General features: G+C 38.9%; 1 protein-coding gene across 1 annotated transcript in view; it reads right to left on the bottom strand.

Annotated features, from left to right (window-relative positions):
- Positions 1–1,762: 1,762 nt before the first annotated feature.
- The window catches only part of LOC123507401, a gene marked incomplete at its 3' end in the record, with an annotated part of 165,351 nt that continues 151,266 nt past the window's right edge, over positions 1,763–15,847 (bottom strand). Inside the window, exons 5-8 of the mRNA XM_045260211.1 lie at positions 12,777–12,922; positions 7,631–7,808; positions 2,379–2,515; positions 1,763–1,995 (exon numbers count right to left, since the gene is read on the bottom strand). Coding sequence (XP_045116146.1) covers positions 1,763–1,995; positions 2,379–2,515; positions 7,631–7,808; positions 12,777–12,922 — 694 coding nt within the window. The remainder of the gene's footprint in view (positions 1,996–2,378; positions 2,516–7,630; positions 7,809–12,776; positions 12,923–15,847) is intronic.

The following is a 15,847-nucleotide window of genomic DNA, read 5'->3' as shown; positions in this document are numbered from 1 at the left end:
TTTCTCCTTCGGCTGTATTGAATTTGTGATGTGTTGACTGGTGTGTGTGTGTGTAATAATGATAATAATAATGATACGCATGCGGTTTATTCAGATGGCAGTACATACATGGTTATTTATGTGTGTGTGTGTGTGTGTGTGTGTGTGTGTGTGTGTGTGTGTGTGTGTGGACTTTTGTAATGGTGATCGATTAACTGATGACGCCGAGAATATGTTAAATTTCCCTTTAATTTTTCTTTCTTTTAGCGAAGAGCGTAATTTGTTGATGGACCACCTGACTTTTATAGCAAACTGTTGTCTTTCTTCATACACTATTAGTTCGATCTATAAGTTGAATTAAAATATTGACATCCTTCTTTCTAATGTAAAACGTATAACTTTTATGGATCACTTAATTTTCACGACAATCATTTCCTCGATGCCTCAGTAGTCCTGTTCATGATTAATACCACTCGTGTAAATTAAGTCAAATATACAAGGTACCGTGCAGACGTGACCTGAGAGACTGGAAACAAAGTACAGCGAGAGAGAACGTCACAATTCATTTAGATATTCAAGCATTCTAATCAACCGTGGAGGTTTTCTTGCTTTGACCTTGACACGAGTTTCAACACCCACTCGTTCATTTCATAAGCACAGTGGCAATGCAATCCTGCCTCACTGAATAACAGATACTCATTAGATATTCCCCAGTGTACGTTGGCTGAAAAGTCAGTTGTACATTAAACCAATAGAATGAAGGGCAATTTTCTGAAACCCTTCTGTCTGCAACCTAACTGCTTTGAAAAGTTCTATTTGAGGGTTTTTAAGGACGCTCTTACGCTCCTAGTGATAAATGAACAAGAACTCTATATTTTCAACAGAAGAAACACTCTTCAAAACGCTCCAATGGAAGTCAAACTGTTTCTTTATGGAGTTTTCACTGTTCTCGTGGCTGATAAACAAAACTACTTAGCAGGACAAACGATAGAATAAACCCGGCAAAGTATCTATTAGACCTAGAAAAATAGGGGTGAAAAATGGGGGCGTTTCAGAGTTATGGTCGAAGCTGTAAGGATGGAAAACAATGACTTGACACACGGAGATTTATTATGTGGCTGACAGACCGGCGTGATACGAGATGCCGTGGCGGAGAAAGGGCAGTGAGGGGGCGTGGTCTTGATGGATACAATGGTGATAGTAGTAGTAGTAGTAGTAGTAGTAGTAGTAGTAGTAGTAGTAGTAGAAGCAGTGATGATGATAATGATAATAATAATGGATAAAAGTAAATAGAAAACCAGAGATGATGAGTGATTATAATGACGATGAATATCCCTTTTTGTATACATTTTTTTTTTTACACTTATCAACGTCACATATTTACATTAGCTGGAAAATGCGTACGTCACTCTCTCACTCACACACACACACACACACACACACACACACACACACACACACACGTGAACGAAAAGTCTAACCCGGACAACACGTAGAGCAGGGAAGGAAGGAGGGAAGGAAGGAACGTAACACACAAAATATATATAAATGTCATATACTTCTCTATCATATTTCCCGAAAACACCTAGTGACTACTTTTGTGGCACGAAATATATAACCGTCACGTAGCAGGAGGACTTGTAACCCGTCAACCCCTACTACAAGAGTGACGCGAGGGTTGGAACTCCTTAAATGACTATCTTGTGGCCCTTTCCTCCTCCTCCTCCTCCTCCTCCTCCTCCTCCTCCTCCTCCTCCTCCTCCTCCTCCTCCTCCTCCTCCTCCTCCTCCTCCTGTTGTTTCCTCCATGTGATCCCTTCAGCAGACCATTCACTACTGACGGAGGTGTTTGTCCCTGTGGTGACGGAGGAGGCGCAGGAGAGCACCCAGGTGGCCACAGTGAAGAAGGCGAGGAAGAAGGGCAGGGCTAGGGAGGGCTTCAGGGATGAGGGACCCCCGCTAACGTTTCCCCCTGACCCAGGAAGGCCGTCATGCTGCATGGCAGCTGAGTTCTCTCCTGTATAAGGGAAGAATGATGGTGACAATGATATATTTGATTGAAAAATTTCTAACTCATAATTGGTGCAAATATCTTGGTGAAACTGGAATTTATGAAGAAAATGAAATTAAAAGAAATGAAGAAAGGCATCCACTTTTCCTTCCCTCGAAAAAAAAATAGTAATGAGACCAAGAAACCTTACAAAAAAAAAAAAACACTGACCTACTTGATTGAAAATTTTATAACTCATAATTAGTGAGAATATTTTAGTAACACTGGAGTTATGAACAAGAAAGAAAAAGGATTAAAAAAAAGCACCCACTTCCCCTTTCCTAAAATAAATTGGTAATGAAAACAAGAAACCTTAAAAAAACAGTGACCCACTTTGAGCTGAGCCTGACCTGCTATGACATGGACGGTGACAGTGTCGCTGGTGATGTTCTTGTACCAGCAGGAGTAGAACCCGGAGTCATGGGGTGTGGCGTCAGCTACGTAGAGGCGACTCCTTATGTACCCTCCCGCCTCGTTGCCCTTCACGCTGAGGGGAAGAGAGGACACGAGAAGGCTTAATATTATGCAAGAATCCCATCATATTAATTCTCAAAGTTAAGGAGCTTTGTTAACTTTTTTAATCGTAAAGCTAAATGATGGTGGTTGGGAGTGGCGTGGCGTGTGTCTCCCTCCCGTTGTCTCTCGCGGTAATGGAATCTAACCTCCACTTTTCCTGAATACTACGCTGTACTACCACACCGAACCGGACCCAGCCACCGCTCCCTTGTTAATTCCAGCCTGAAAAATCATTACGTGCAAAGTTTCAAGGTTATGGAGAGGTGGGTTGTGAGTGGCCGCCTTTGTTCCCTCGAGTCTTTTAAACCATCAAGCATTTTTTTCACGGAATACAGCGCAACGTAACCAAACCTACCCTCATTAATGCATGGAAAACATCAGGTCTATGAGAAATGGAGTTTTCTTCCGTGTTCCAGTGCTTTAAAACATTAGATCTTAATACAAAGGTCTGAGAAGGTGCAGCCACACTGAACCGAGACATGAGTTCTTGTGTCTTACTTTGCCTCGTAACTGGAAACGTGTTATCGCTTTCACTGGTGTTTGAAGCGCGTTTCCTTAATCACAAACCACTGAGATCGCCGCTTCAAAGCATTACTCTAGCTGGGTGTTTGAGAATTCAGTCATTTTGTTTCATTTCTTACGGTGGCTATTAATCTTCTTCATACGATCTTATTCCCACTGTGTAGTAGTGTCAGCTGCTCGAGTTTACTTTTTCCATCTGTTTTTATTCATTGCGGTGGTTGTAATGATGTTGTGCAATGATTTAGTGCTGCGATTTCTTGAGTATTGCGGTAAAATGTCAATACTTCTTTTGCTTTCTTGTCAGGAGTGTTTTTCTCTCACAAATATGACTACTCGAGTGTCCACTGGCGCTTTATCGAAATATTTAAAAATAATCCATAAAGTATCAATAAAAACGTAAAAACACACTTGAAAACCTGCGTAACTTTCACTTAAGTCATTGACGGTTCAGCTAAGACACCAGAGCGTTTAGGAATACAAGTTCTGCTCACATAATATTCCAAGCATGTTGAGATTATGCTAGAAATTATACTTGAGTTATGCTGGCGATACTGCACGAGACTACCACCTGCCACCATTCTGCAGCAAAACCATGACTCCTGAAACTGTACCGTCACTAATTATTTATCCTCAGTAACTCGTGAAGAGAAGACTGCCATAGGTTCAGTGCCGTACTTAACCCCTTCAGTACCATGACGCGTTTCCATATTCATTCTGCTTACTATTTGGTGATTTAATACACCTTCAGAAACTCATATAGGGGATTAAGATAGTGAAGACTGTGGATATTAATCTTCTGACCTCCATACACCCTTATTAATGTCAATGAAATGGTCTAATCGTGTACAAATCTCAAGATAAAAATGTGTCCCAGTATTGAAGGGGTTAAAATAGTGAAGACTGTGGCCATTAATCTTTTGACCTCCATAGACCCTAACTAATGTCAATAAAATGGTCCAATCGTACACAAATCTCAAGATAAAAATGTGTCCCAGTATTGAAGGAGTTAAAATAGTGAAAGCTGTGGCCATTAATCTTCTGACCATACACCTTTTACTAATGTCAATGAAATGATCTAATCGTACACAAATCTGAAGTTAAAAATGTGTCCCAGTATTGAAGAGGTTAAGCTTAATCAAATGCTCTACTTTGATATTTGATCCTAAGCTTTCCAAACAGAGCAGATACAAAGAAAATTCATCGTTAATTCTTCCATGGCACTCGAGTGAAAATTAACACGAGCGCACCTGAATTGGAGAGTACAGATGAGTGTCGCTAATTAAGTATGAAAGCGAGGACGGTGTAGAAATGAATTACACAGAAAATGGAAGGGCAAGTACACGTGTCAAAGAAAACGAGTCAGCGTGTCAGAAAATGGGTTAGGTGGTTCTATCTGGTTCTATTTTACTCGTAGTTGCCAGAGAGTGTTGGAGTCTTCTCTCTCTCTCTCTCTCTCTCTCTCTCTCTCTCTCTCTCTCTCTCTCTCTGTATATGTATGTGTGTGTGTGTGTGTGTGTGTGTGTGTGTGTGTATGTGTAAGGAGCTTTTCATTGTAGAGACAAACATTGGGGTGACATCTCTCTCTCTCTCTCTCTCTCTCTCTCTCTCTCTCTCTCTCTCTCTCTCTCTCTCTCTCTCTCTCTCTCTCTCCAGCCGCGCCAGAAAAGAGGATTAAGTGTTCTTCGTTCATTTTTTATAGTGTCACACTAAAGTTATTTCCATCGCACGCCTCGCCCTTCACTGATCCCTAGCACGCCTTTGAGTTGATCTGTTGTCTGTTTTTTCTACGTGTTGAAATTTCAGATACACACAATTTTTTATACGTGGCTCTACTTTCTCACTTTGCTTTATTTTTTTAGTTTAACCTCTTCATCACCAAGACACGTTTTTCATATTGATTTTGATTTCTATTTGGTGATTTTCTACAGCTTAAGAAATTGGCTTTGGTAATTGGCTGTGGTATTGCTTATCACTGGAAAAAGGCTAAAAGGTTCATTAAAAGTCGGTGATCACGAATAGAGGTTAAGCTAAGACTGATTTTAATCCTTCAGTACCATGACGCGTTTCTATATTCATTTTGCTCTCTATTTAGTGATCTTCTACAGCTTCAGATACTTATGTAGGGATTAAAATAGTGAAGACTGGCCATTAATTCATTCTGGTTACTATTTGGTGATTTTCTACAGCTTCAGAAACTTAAGTAGGGATTAAAATGGTGAAGACTGGCCATTAATTCATTCTGGTGTTTTTTTACAGCTTCAGAAACTTATGTAAGGATTAAGATAGTGAAAACTGTGGACCATTAATCTTCTGACCTCCATAAACGGTTCATAATGTAAATAAAATCATCTAATCATACCCGAAACTCAAGGAAAAAAAAATCAACCCAGTACTGAAGGAGTTAAAGTCACAAATTGTACTAGTAGTCTTTCTTTTTTTGCTTTTTTATTTCCCTTTACTTATATTACACGCATATTTCACTATTTTTCCTGTTTAACCATACCTTTAATTACTCATTCCTCAGGTGTGTATTACCTTCCCATAACAAAAAAAAACTAGTGAATTTACCTGTATATTTCTAACCCTTTATCTACTGCAATTGTTCCTTTATTTTGATTGCACGTATTTTTCACTATATCTGCTGTTTATCCACACCTGTAATTACTCATTTCTCAGGTGTGTATTACCTTCCCATAACAAAAACTAGTGAATTTACCTGTATATTTCTAACCCTTTATTTACCATTATCGTTGTTACGTGTGTTATTGTGCCTTATGAACCTAGCTGTAGCTCTACCTTTATGAGTACAGGTGCGAATTACTTGTCTAATATAAGTCCCTTCATGCCGCTGGGATGCTGAAGGCGCAGGAAATTAAGTTAGGAAATGAAGAAAACTGAGGTGATACACTGAAGCTGTGAAGGAAAGAGAGAGAGAGAGAGAGAGAGAGAGAGAGAGAGAGAGAGAGAGAGAGGGAGAGGGAGGGAGAAAGAAGGGGAAAAACACGTAGAGACAGAAGCATACATACATACATACATACATACATACATACATACATACATAGAAACAGATACAAACACAGAGGGATACATAGAGACAGCAACATCCATACATTTCATACATACATATATACATACAAAGACAGACATACAGACATACAGTGCAGCATTTAACACCGGAAATAGACCAATCGTTTCATTTCCTGGTGTGTTTCTTGTATTGCGTGTATTCGTCTATTAAAAACTTTAGTATAAAATTAGAAAACGGGATACAGCAATTCAGGGCTAACTCAACTAACATAACATAGATAAGAAAGTGCTCTGTCATCGGATACAGCAATAACAAGAATAATTGGTCACTTTCAGCGCTAATTCAACTAACAACATAACATGATAAGAGCGTATTGTGTCATCGTTACATTGGTTTGCGCAGCGTGGCATTTTATTCCCCTTTCTTCACGGTTTTGTTGTATTTATATTGTGCATGATAAGAATACGAGAAACTATTAACACAGGTAATTTATTTGTGACCCTGTACTTAGCAGCTTATTAATTGCCAATATAGTAAAGTATTTTTTTATTATAATTTTTACAACTACTAATGATACTAATACTATTGCTACTACTACTACTTATATTTATACTATTACTACTACTACTATTACTACTACTACTACTACTATATTATCATTATCGTTATCATCATCACCACTTATTGTTATCACTATTATCTTCATTATCACAAACATCACTACCAATCTTCTCCTGCAGTAGGTGCTGAGGGAGGCAAGACAGCTGGTGCCTCCTCACTATTTACGTTGCTTAATTTCCTTCAAGCTTCACCTGGCGTGGCTTGGCGCAAGTAATTAACACGGAGTTACATTCAGCCTTGTGCATGAGTCTCCTGAGCCCTTAAATGAGAGGCACTTGTCTTTAATCCCTCTATTATTTACTTGAAACCCTTTAGATTCCCTTTCCTTATACATTCTTCCTCCCCTTTACTCTGTGTCTTCCTGCATCCTCTTAATCTTCTTAATTCCCTTTGTAGCCTTTATATTAGATTGGATACCCTTTTTCGTGTCGCTCTCCCTTATACATACACTGCCTACCTTCTGTTTCTCCTTCTCCCTTATACCTTTGATCATATAATTCTCTTTATGGTCTAAATAGGAGATCAGATTTCTTTTCATAACTCCCTTTTCCTTATAATCCTTCCTCTTGTTCTCTGACTCTCGTATACTTCCACGAATATCTTCCGAGAAACACATAACACCCTTTACTCTTTCCTTATCCATTCCTCCTCTTGTTCTATCTATTTTAGACTCTAATTCATCGCATAGAAAATTCAATACATTTTCTCTCCCTCCCTTGAACGCTCCTGAGGCATTATTATTGTGGCTTCAACGCACTCACTCTTTCCTCTTCCCTTATCTATTTTTTTATGCAAAAGGGAAACTAGCTAAGAGAAAAGAAAATAAAAAGGCCCCCGTAAACTGCAAGCTCTCTAAAAGATTGATAAGAGTTATTTTGTTACATTATTTCACTAGCCCGTATCATTTCCACCCACCTGATGCCGCCCCTTGAAGTGTTGTAGGTGAGAATGGTGGTTCCTCTCCTCCAGGTGACGGGGCCGTGAGGGAAAGGCACCTGGTCCACAATACACTTCAATTCAATCATGCTGCCGCTGTTGTAATGCTTCTCCTGCACCTTAGTTCCCCTCTCGTCCACCACGCGCGCCACGGGGACTGTTGATGCATAGAGAGTAGAGTAATTGGCTGTGGTATTGTTTGTCACTGGAAAAAGGCTAAAAGGTTAATTTAAAGTCGGTGATCACGAATAGAGGTTAAGCTAAGACTGATGTAAACCCTTTAGTATCATGACGCTTTTTCATATTCATTCTGCGTACTATTTGGTGATTTTATATAGCTTCAGAAACTTGTGTGGGGGATTAATTTAGTGAAGACTTTGGTCATTGATTTTCTGACCTCCATAGACCGTTCCTAATGTCAATAAAATGGTCTAATCGTACACAAATCTCAAGGTGAAAATGTGTCCCAGTAATGTAGAGGTTAATGAAAGTATGCCCTGTAATTCAGTTCCTCATATTGTCGTCTCTAAATCAATAAAACTGTTGTGGTATAAAGGAAGACACGATGAAGATGACAGTTCCAAAATAAAGTAATGATGAAAATAATGAAAATATCTTCAAGGGTTCTCTCTCAAATAGTATAAGTCATAAGTAAGAGGGAACTGGCAATCAAGTGGACCTTTTTTTTATTTTTTGTTGCCTTTGGCAAATACAGAAGCAGGCAACCAGAGTTTACCTAAAATTGAATGAAGTGGCTAGGGTGATAGTGTGGTACTAGGTGGCTTGGAACAGACAGATAGACTGATAATAAATAATTTTATCTTTAAGTTCCTCTCTACAATAGAATCGATCTGATAACCTAAGGAAAACGGTAAAAAAGATAAGTGCCTTGGAATAGACAGGTAGACTAATGAGTAAATAATTTTAAGTTCCTCTTTACAGTAGAATCAAACTGAAAACCTGAGGGAAGGGGTAAAAAGATTAGTGCCTTGAAACAGATAGGTTGACTAATGAGTAAATAATTTCAAGTTCCTCTCTACAGTAGAATCAAACTGAAAACCTGAGGGAAGGGGTAAAGAAATAAGCCAAAGAGCTACCTAACGTTCAAAGAGTGAGAGAAAGAGAGGAAGGGCGAGGGAGTGAAGGATCAATTATAAAGAGAAATATCTAAAGTTGAACCTCTCACTCATAAACCAAATTCAAGCTGAGAAAATATTGAAGGATTTCCCCACCACGCAGAAAGAGAAAGAGAAATAAAGAGGAAAAGAGAGAAAAAAATGTCACCTCTCCTATTTATTTTTACTTCTGGCGTGGCGGGAGCGAAAGATACTGTCAATTTGAGACGTCACTGACAAAAAGACGACCACACTGATGCAAAAGAGAGAAGAAAGAGAATAAAAAAATGATTGAACGATAAAAAAAAAGACGAATGTGCTGAAAATATTGAGATTATGATAACAAAAACACAAAACATGACTTAGAGATGAAAATAAGTAAAAAGGGAAATTATGGAATGAACTAGCGCGACATAGAAAAGATATAAAAGCTAATATGTAAAAAAAGAAAATACTAAAGCTTTGTAAAGAAATTAGACCATAAGAGTAAAACTGTTATAAAAAAAATCTCCCAACAGCATTAAATATATGGAGGAATCATTGCCAGGGAGAAAATAATGGAAAAAAAAAAGTGAGGTTCTGGAAAGTTGTCAAAATATAAGTTAAGAAAATAAAGACTTCTAATAATTTCAAAAACAAGAAATAGCTAATCATTGTCTTATTTTCGTTCATGTACTGCTGCAATATTTTCTTTTTCGTTCATTTTTTTCTATATTTTTCGTTTTTATTTCCTCCTTTATTTGCATTAACAGTATTGGTTTCATGCATTTTTATGTGTGTGTGTGTGTGTGTGACGTGTGTGTGTGTGTGTGTGTGTGTGTGTGTGTGCATACAGGTGTAGCATATCCACTCCTTTTTAATTTTTTCCCACATCCGCACATTCTGATACATATTTCAACATATTTCTACACATTTTTTATTCAACGGCTCGAAATACTTATATACTTCCATTTATTCTACTATTTAACACTACAAGCATTAAATATTTACATTACCTTCCTTTGCATTAACTCAAAATACAAAACAAATTACTTTTAAGATCTTAGAAACGTCTATTTCTTTACGCATTCTTTTTTCTACCTATCTCAAAACACCTGCACACATCTCCTTTTTTCTTCTATTCTTCCTTTGTATTCACTCATAACACGAACCAAACTACCTTTCATCACAGAAGCACGTTTACACTTGCTATATTTCGCACAGGTACACACAAAAGGTACTCCAAACTTACCTGCGCCTTCGACACCTTTGGGAATATAGCTAATTACATTTTTCTTTATATCCCTCAACATTACAAGATTTCTTTTATCTTCGGTCTATTTTTTTTTCAAGTGTGTGCTTTCCTCCTCGGCCTGGGCAGTCTCGAGGCACTAATGATCTGTAAACCCGTCACCCATTGTCGCTTATGTGCTCTGCTGAGGCTCGAAATACAAAGGGAGGCAAAGGGAAGGAAGGGAAAAGTATCCTGATGCACTCACGATTCATCTCTTTTTGCCTCCTACGCACCGTGCATCTTTCAATTCTTTTAGTTGAGTCTGCCTGGATAGAAGATCGTTTTCTTACACTCGTTTTCCTTTAATCCCTTTGATCCTTTTGCGAGAGTTCTGTGTGCTCGCTTTTATGAACTCCTACGTCACTCTTTCTCAACTTCCCTGCATAATTTTAATTTCGAGAAGCAATCTGGTGTGTGAATTAACTGATATTATACAGTAAATGAGGAACGCAGTCATCGGATTCAGGTTTGTGAGAGAAAATGGGAATCCAGACAGCATTGCGTCAGAGAAAGTAGAAGCTCCACGCAATGAGTCGCTATTTGACCTTTGACCGCCTTGAGTACTATGACGCGTTTCCATATCCACTCTGGTGACTATTTGGTGATTTTATACAGCTTCAGAAACTCATGTGGGGGATTTGAATAGTGAATACTGTGGCCATTGATATTCTTACCTCTATAGACCCTTCCTAATGTCGATAAAATGGTCTAATCGTACACAAAACTCAAGGTAAAAATGCGTCCCAGTACTGAAGAGGTTAAACCTGTGTTATTTCTCTGGTCGCTGCCTTTCGGGACACAGGTGAAGGACAACCAACGCTTCAGTACATAGACTCCTAATTAACTCTGTCACCGTAACATAACATGACGTATGAACCATTTTTCTCAGTAGTATTTAGTGAAACCGGTATCCTTTAATGGCATTTTAGAGGAAGGACTAATTACTTGATTATGATAATGTCGTAGTACTGTAATTAACTTCTCAAGGTACGCGAAGGCAGTCTGAAAGGTTAATTAACTACCGCTAATCATGTAGTTAATTGCCAAACTACCATTAATTACTACTCTGGCTTGTACTAAAGACCAGAGAGAGAGAGAGAGAGAGAGAGAGAGAGAGAGAGAGAGAGAGTTAAATGGAGTAAGAAAGACTGTTTGACGGAAAGCGAAGGAAAGTGAGGTGAGGAAGAAAACTTGACAAAGAAGATAATTGCTTTCTGTTGCCCAGTGAGGAGGAGGAGGAGGAGGAGGAGGAGGAGGAGGAGGCGTTATAAAGAGAGGAATGATGAGGAAAGACGAAGGGATAAGAAGGAGGAGGAGATGAAGCTAAAAATGAAGACATCGAGGCAGGAAAAGAACAAAAAGGAGGATAAAGAGGAAGGCAGGGGAATACGGAGGAAGAGGGGAGGAAGAGGGGAGAAAAATGCAGGAAGGAGGAAAAATGAAGATAGAGGAAATGAGGGAAGAAATGGTGTGCATAAGGCTGGAAAGATGAGAGATAGAGAGGAAAAGGTGAGAGAAAGGAATAATGGGAGAAATATGGATAGAGAGAGAGGAAGGAGAAGGAGGAAGGGAAGAGAATATAAGAACGTGATGAGAGAAAATAGAAGAGAAAAATGTGGAAGAGAAGAGAAGACGAAATTCCTTCAATTATTTTTAGGTTAAGTAATTGGATATGATTAGAAATGGTGAATGAAATCAACAGGTGAATTTCAACTTAATCATCTCTTACCTGTAGAATGAGTAATTAAGTCTTAAATAAGAAAATAATAAAGGTGTCAGATGTCATTTATTATTCCTTACGTGTAGAATAATTAATTGAGGAGACAAGTGTTTAAATAAATTAACAAAACGCCTCACAAAATAATGCAAAAGAGGAATGTAGAAAAAGCCTTGCCAAAAAAGATACCTTTAGAATAACACCCCATTACAGGGTTAGGGTAAAGTTAGGTAAGGTTAGGGCAGGGTAAGGTCAGGTTAGGTTAGGTTAGAGTAGGTTAGATTAGGGTCGGGTAAGGTTAGGTAGGTTAAGTTAGGTTAGGTTAGTTTAGGTTGATTGTAAGGCAGAAACTAACAGGATAAAATATTGCACGAAAAAAAAAGACGGAAAAAATGTAATAGGAAATAGAGTTACAAGAAAAACAGTAACAAGAAAAGTAACATAAAAAGAATACCAGATATATTATGTTAACTCTAATAGTGACGATAAGTGTACCTAACCAAACCTAACTTAACCTAATTTCCTTTTGTTTCTATCTTCAAGAATGGCACTGTTACTACTTCCTAAATACAATAAGTACTGTGATTTTTCTTCATGATAGGTTAGGGTAGCTTAGGTTAGGATAGGTTAGGGTAGGTTAGGTTAGGATAGGGTGGGGTAGTATAGGGTGAGGTTAGGTTAATTTAGGTTAGGTTAGGTTATCATGACGCGTTTTCATATTCATTCTGCTTACTATTTGGTGATTTTATACAGCTTCATAAACTCACGTGGGGATTAAAATAGTGAAAACTCACGACCATTAACCTTCTGACCTTCAAAGACAGCTCATAATGTAAATAAAATGGTATAATGGTATCCAAAACTCATGGTAGAAAAGCGTCCTAGTACAGAACAGGTTAAGGTAGGTTAGGAGAGGGTAGGGTAAGATATTATAGGCTAGGTAAAGAAAGGGTTGGATAATTAGTCACCTTAAATGTAAATACAGGTGTGCTACATGACCTTTGACCTTCATAAACTCACCTGTCACGTTGAGATTCACCACCAGTATGAGAGGGGGTTGAGTCGCCACCTGGCATCTGTACTGGCCCTGATCATCTGCGCGTGTATTGCGTATGACCAGCTGCCAGCGCCTCCACTTCTTGCCTTGTTCCCTCACCAATGAGTACCTGTGCGGGCAACAATGCTTGATTAGTGAGCTTGTTCCTGCGTGTTGCTTCCTTCGTTCCCAGCCTGCTCTACATATGTCGCTGTTCCCTCTACTCCTCCCACCTCTTTTCTCCTCTCTCTCTCATTCCTCTCCTTTCTACTATCTCCGCAGTGGTTGTTCTCCATACTAGGCTAAGGTCATATGATTTGTTGTTGTTATTGTTATTTTCATGGATTTCGTCAATGTTTTCCATAGTCAGCAAAGGTTTAGTAGTAGTAGTAGTAGTAGTAGTAGTAGTAGTTAGTTGTTGTTGTTGTTGTTGTTGTTGTTGTTGTTGTTGTGTTGTAGTAGTAGTAGTAGTAGTAGTAGTAGTAGTAGTAGTAGTAGTAGTAGTAGAAGTAATAGTAAATTTGAGATCAGTTATAACCAATTTTCCTTATTGTCCAGATGAAATGTTTACCTATTGTTATCACCATCATTATTATTGTTACCACTGTTATTACTACCATCGTGAGGAGTAACGTAGGTAAGCTCTATATTCAGAAACACTTCACTTTCTCACCACGACTATTTTCCAAGGCCACAAAGATGACTAGAGAGAATTTCAACAGTGCTTCTCCAGTTAATAATATAGAAATTTTGTCAATCTACCCCTAGAACCATAGAATCACCTTAAAAACTCGTGTAAATTTAGGTAAAGACTTTTGAAAGAGTGGAGGTGAAGCACAGAAGTGTTTGAGAATATACAAGCCTTAGTACCGGATTGGCGGCAGAGTGTCGTTGAAGGCGGGTCGGCTCTCGCGGCAGGATCCGTCATTAGCACACGAAAAATTAAGCACTGAGCTGTTTGATGATGGAAATTAGGGCAGTGAGTCCCGCTTTTCTTGTCTCTTTCATGTCGTGAGTTAGAAGAAGTTAATTTTAAACGAGAACGCCGAAAAGAAAAAAGTTAATTCCAGTTTGTCGTACGCAGCATTTCTGTTATCTTATCTTACCAATCACCTATCTTTTTTTTTTTATTCAAGTGAGCAACAAATGATTGAAAAAAAAGTCCAGTTTCCTTAAAGATCAAATAAAGTTAGCTAAAAGTCGTGAAATTTGTATCTGTATGTATGTATGTATGAATATTTCTCTCAGTACATCTCTGTTTTATGCTCTCTCTCTCTCTCTCTCTCTCTCTCTCTCTCTCTCTCTCTCTCTAAGGACAATGGTAAGGAAAATTCAATAGCTGATGAGCGAGTGAAATGTGTGTGTGTGTGTGGGAAGTTGGTTCGTGCGCCGCCACATGTCAAGAGGCGTCCGTGGAGCCCGTCAGGAGTCAATCTATTTCCCACTACTCCTCTCTTCACTCTGGAGGAGGAGAAGGAGGAGGAGGAGGAGGAGGAGGAGGAGAAGGAGGAGGAGAAGTAGGAAGAGGAGGAAGGAAGAAAGAGAGATGGTAGGAAGGATAGTGGGAGCGAAGGAGGGTAGGTATCTCTCTCTCTCTCTCTCTCTCTCTCTCTCTCTCTCTCTCTCTCTCTCTCTCTCTCTCTCTCTCTCTCTCTCTCTCTCTCTCTCTCTCTCTCTCTCTCTCTCTCTCTCTCTCTCTCTCTCTCTCTCTCTCTCTCTCTCTCTCTCTCTCTCTCTCTCTCTCAATCGCTGGTCATCACGTCACACCTTCCCTTCCTAATTATTTCATTTTCTCATTCTCCCTCTCTTATCTCTTTGCCTCCTTATTCCCTTTTATTTACTTGTCTCTCTACTCACTGACAGGGTGTAATTATCTCCTCTGTCAGATGTCCGGCAGGGTATTGGTGGTGGTGGTGGTAGTGGTGGTAGTGGTGGTGGTGGTGAGGAAAGGCAGGAGACAGATAAAGACCAGAAAAGAAGGGAAAGGAAGGAGATAATGAAGGATAAAAATTAAGGAAAAAGGTAAAAATTAAAGTGAAGGGTAGAGAAGGAAGGGAAGGGAAGGGAAGAGGGTGAAGGAATGAAGGAAGAGGAAGGGATGATGATGGGGAAGGAAAGGAGAGAGTGAAGGAAAAGTCCGTCAATATTTGATAATGAGATGATTTTGTGACTCTCTCTCTCTCTCTCTCTCTCTCTCTCTCTCAGGCATATTTATTTTTCTCATTTATTTATTTATTCATTCATTTATTCATTCTATCATTTAATTTGCCTTAATTTAAATGATTCTCAATATTTTTTTTACTATTGAGTAATGAATGAGGAGACATATTGTTCATTTACTGTTCTTGTTGTTGTTGTTGTTGTTGTTAGTGGTGGTGGTGGTGGTGGTGGTGGTATTGTTGATGTTGTTGTTAGTGGTGGTGGTGATAGTGGTGGTGGTGGTGGTGCTATTGTTGATGTTGTTGTTAGTGGTGGTGGTGATAGTGGTGGTGGTGTTATTGTTATTGTTGATGTTGTTGTTAGTGGTGGTGGTGATAGTGGTGGTGGTGTTATTGTTATTGTTGATGTTGTTGTCGCTGTTTGGTGTTGTTTTTACGGGTGAGTAAAGTGTTATGCCTTAATTTTGTTTGTGTTCTTTTTAAATGTGTTGGTAGAGGTTAAGTGGTTTATCCTTTTAATTGATGTTGTTGATGCTTTGATGAAAGTGTTCAAAAATACTGAGTATACAAACGCTTCAAATAAAACGATGTACTGTACACGCACTCACTCTCTCTCTCTCTCTCTCTCTCTCTCTCTCTCTCTCTCTCTCTCTCTCTCTCTCTCTCTCTCTCTCTCTGCTCTCGAAAACTTTACACTTTCAAACGTTTGCTGTCAATATCGTGAAATCTTTCCATTTTACTTATTTCTCGCATCAGCATTAAAGAGAGAGAGAGAGAGAGAGAGAGAGAGAGGAGGAGGAAAACTTCATTCTTTTTACTGATATTGATACTCGGAGGTGAGCAAAGAAAAAAAGAAAATAAAGACACTCAGCAGGAGACTATTTACTCGCATCCTT

The sequence above is a fragment of the Portunus trituberculatus genome, chromosome 22 (genome assembly GCF_017591435.1).
Source record: "Portunus trituberculatus isolate SZX2019 chromosome 22, ASM1759143v1, whole genome shotgun sequence".
Taxonomy (NCBI): Eukaryota; Metazoa; Arthropoda; class Malacostraca; order Decapoda; family Portunidae; genus Portunus; species Portunus trituberculatus.
This window is presented reverse-complemented; position numbering and strand designations above follow the sequence as displayed.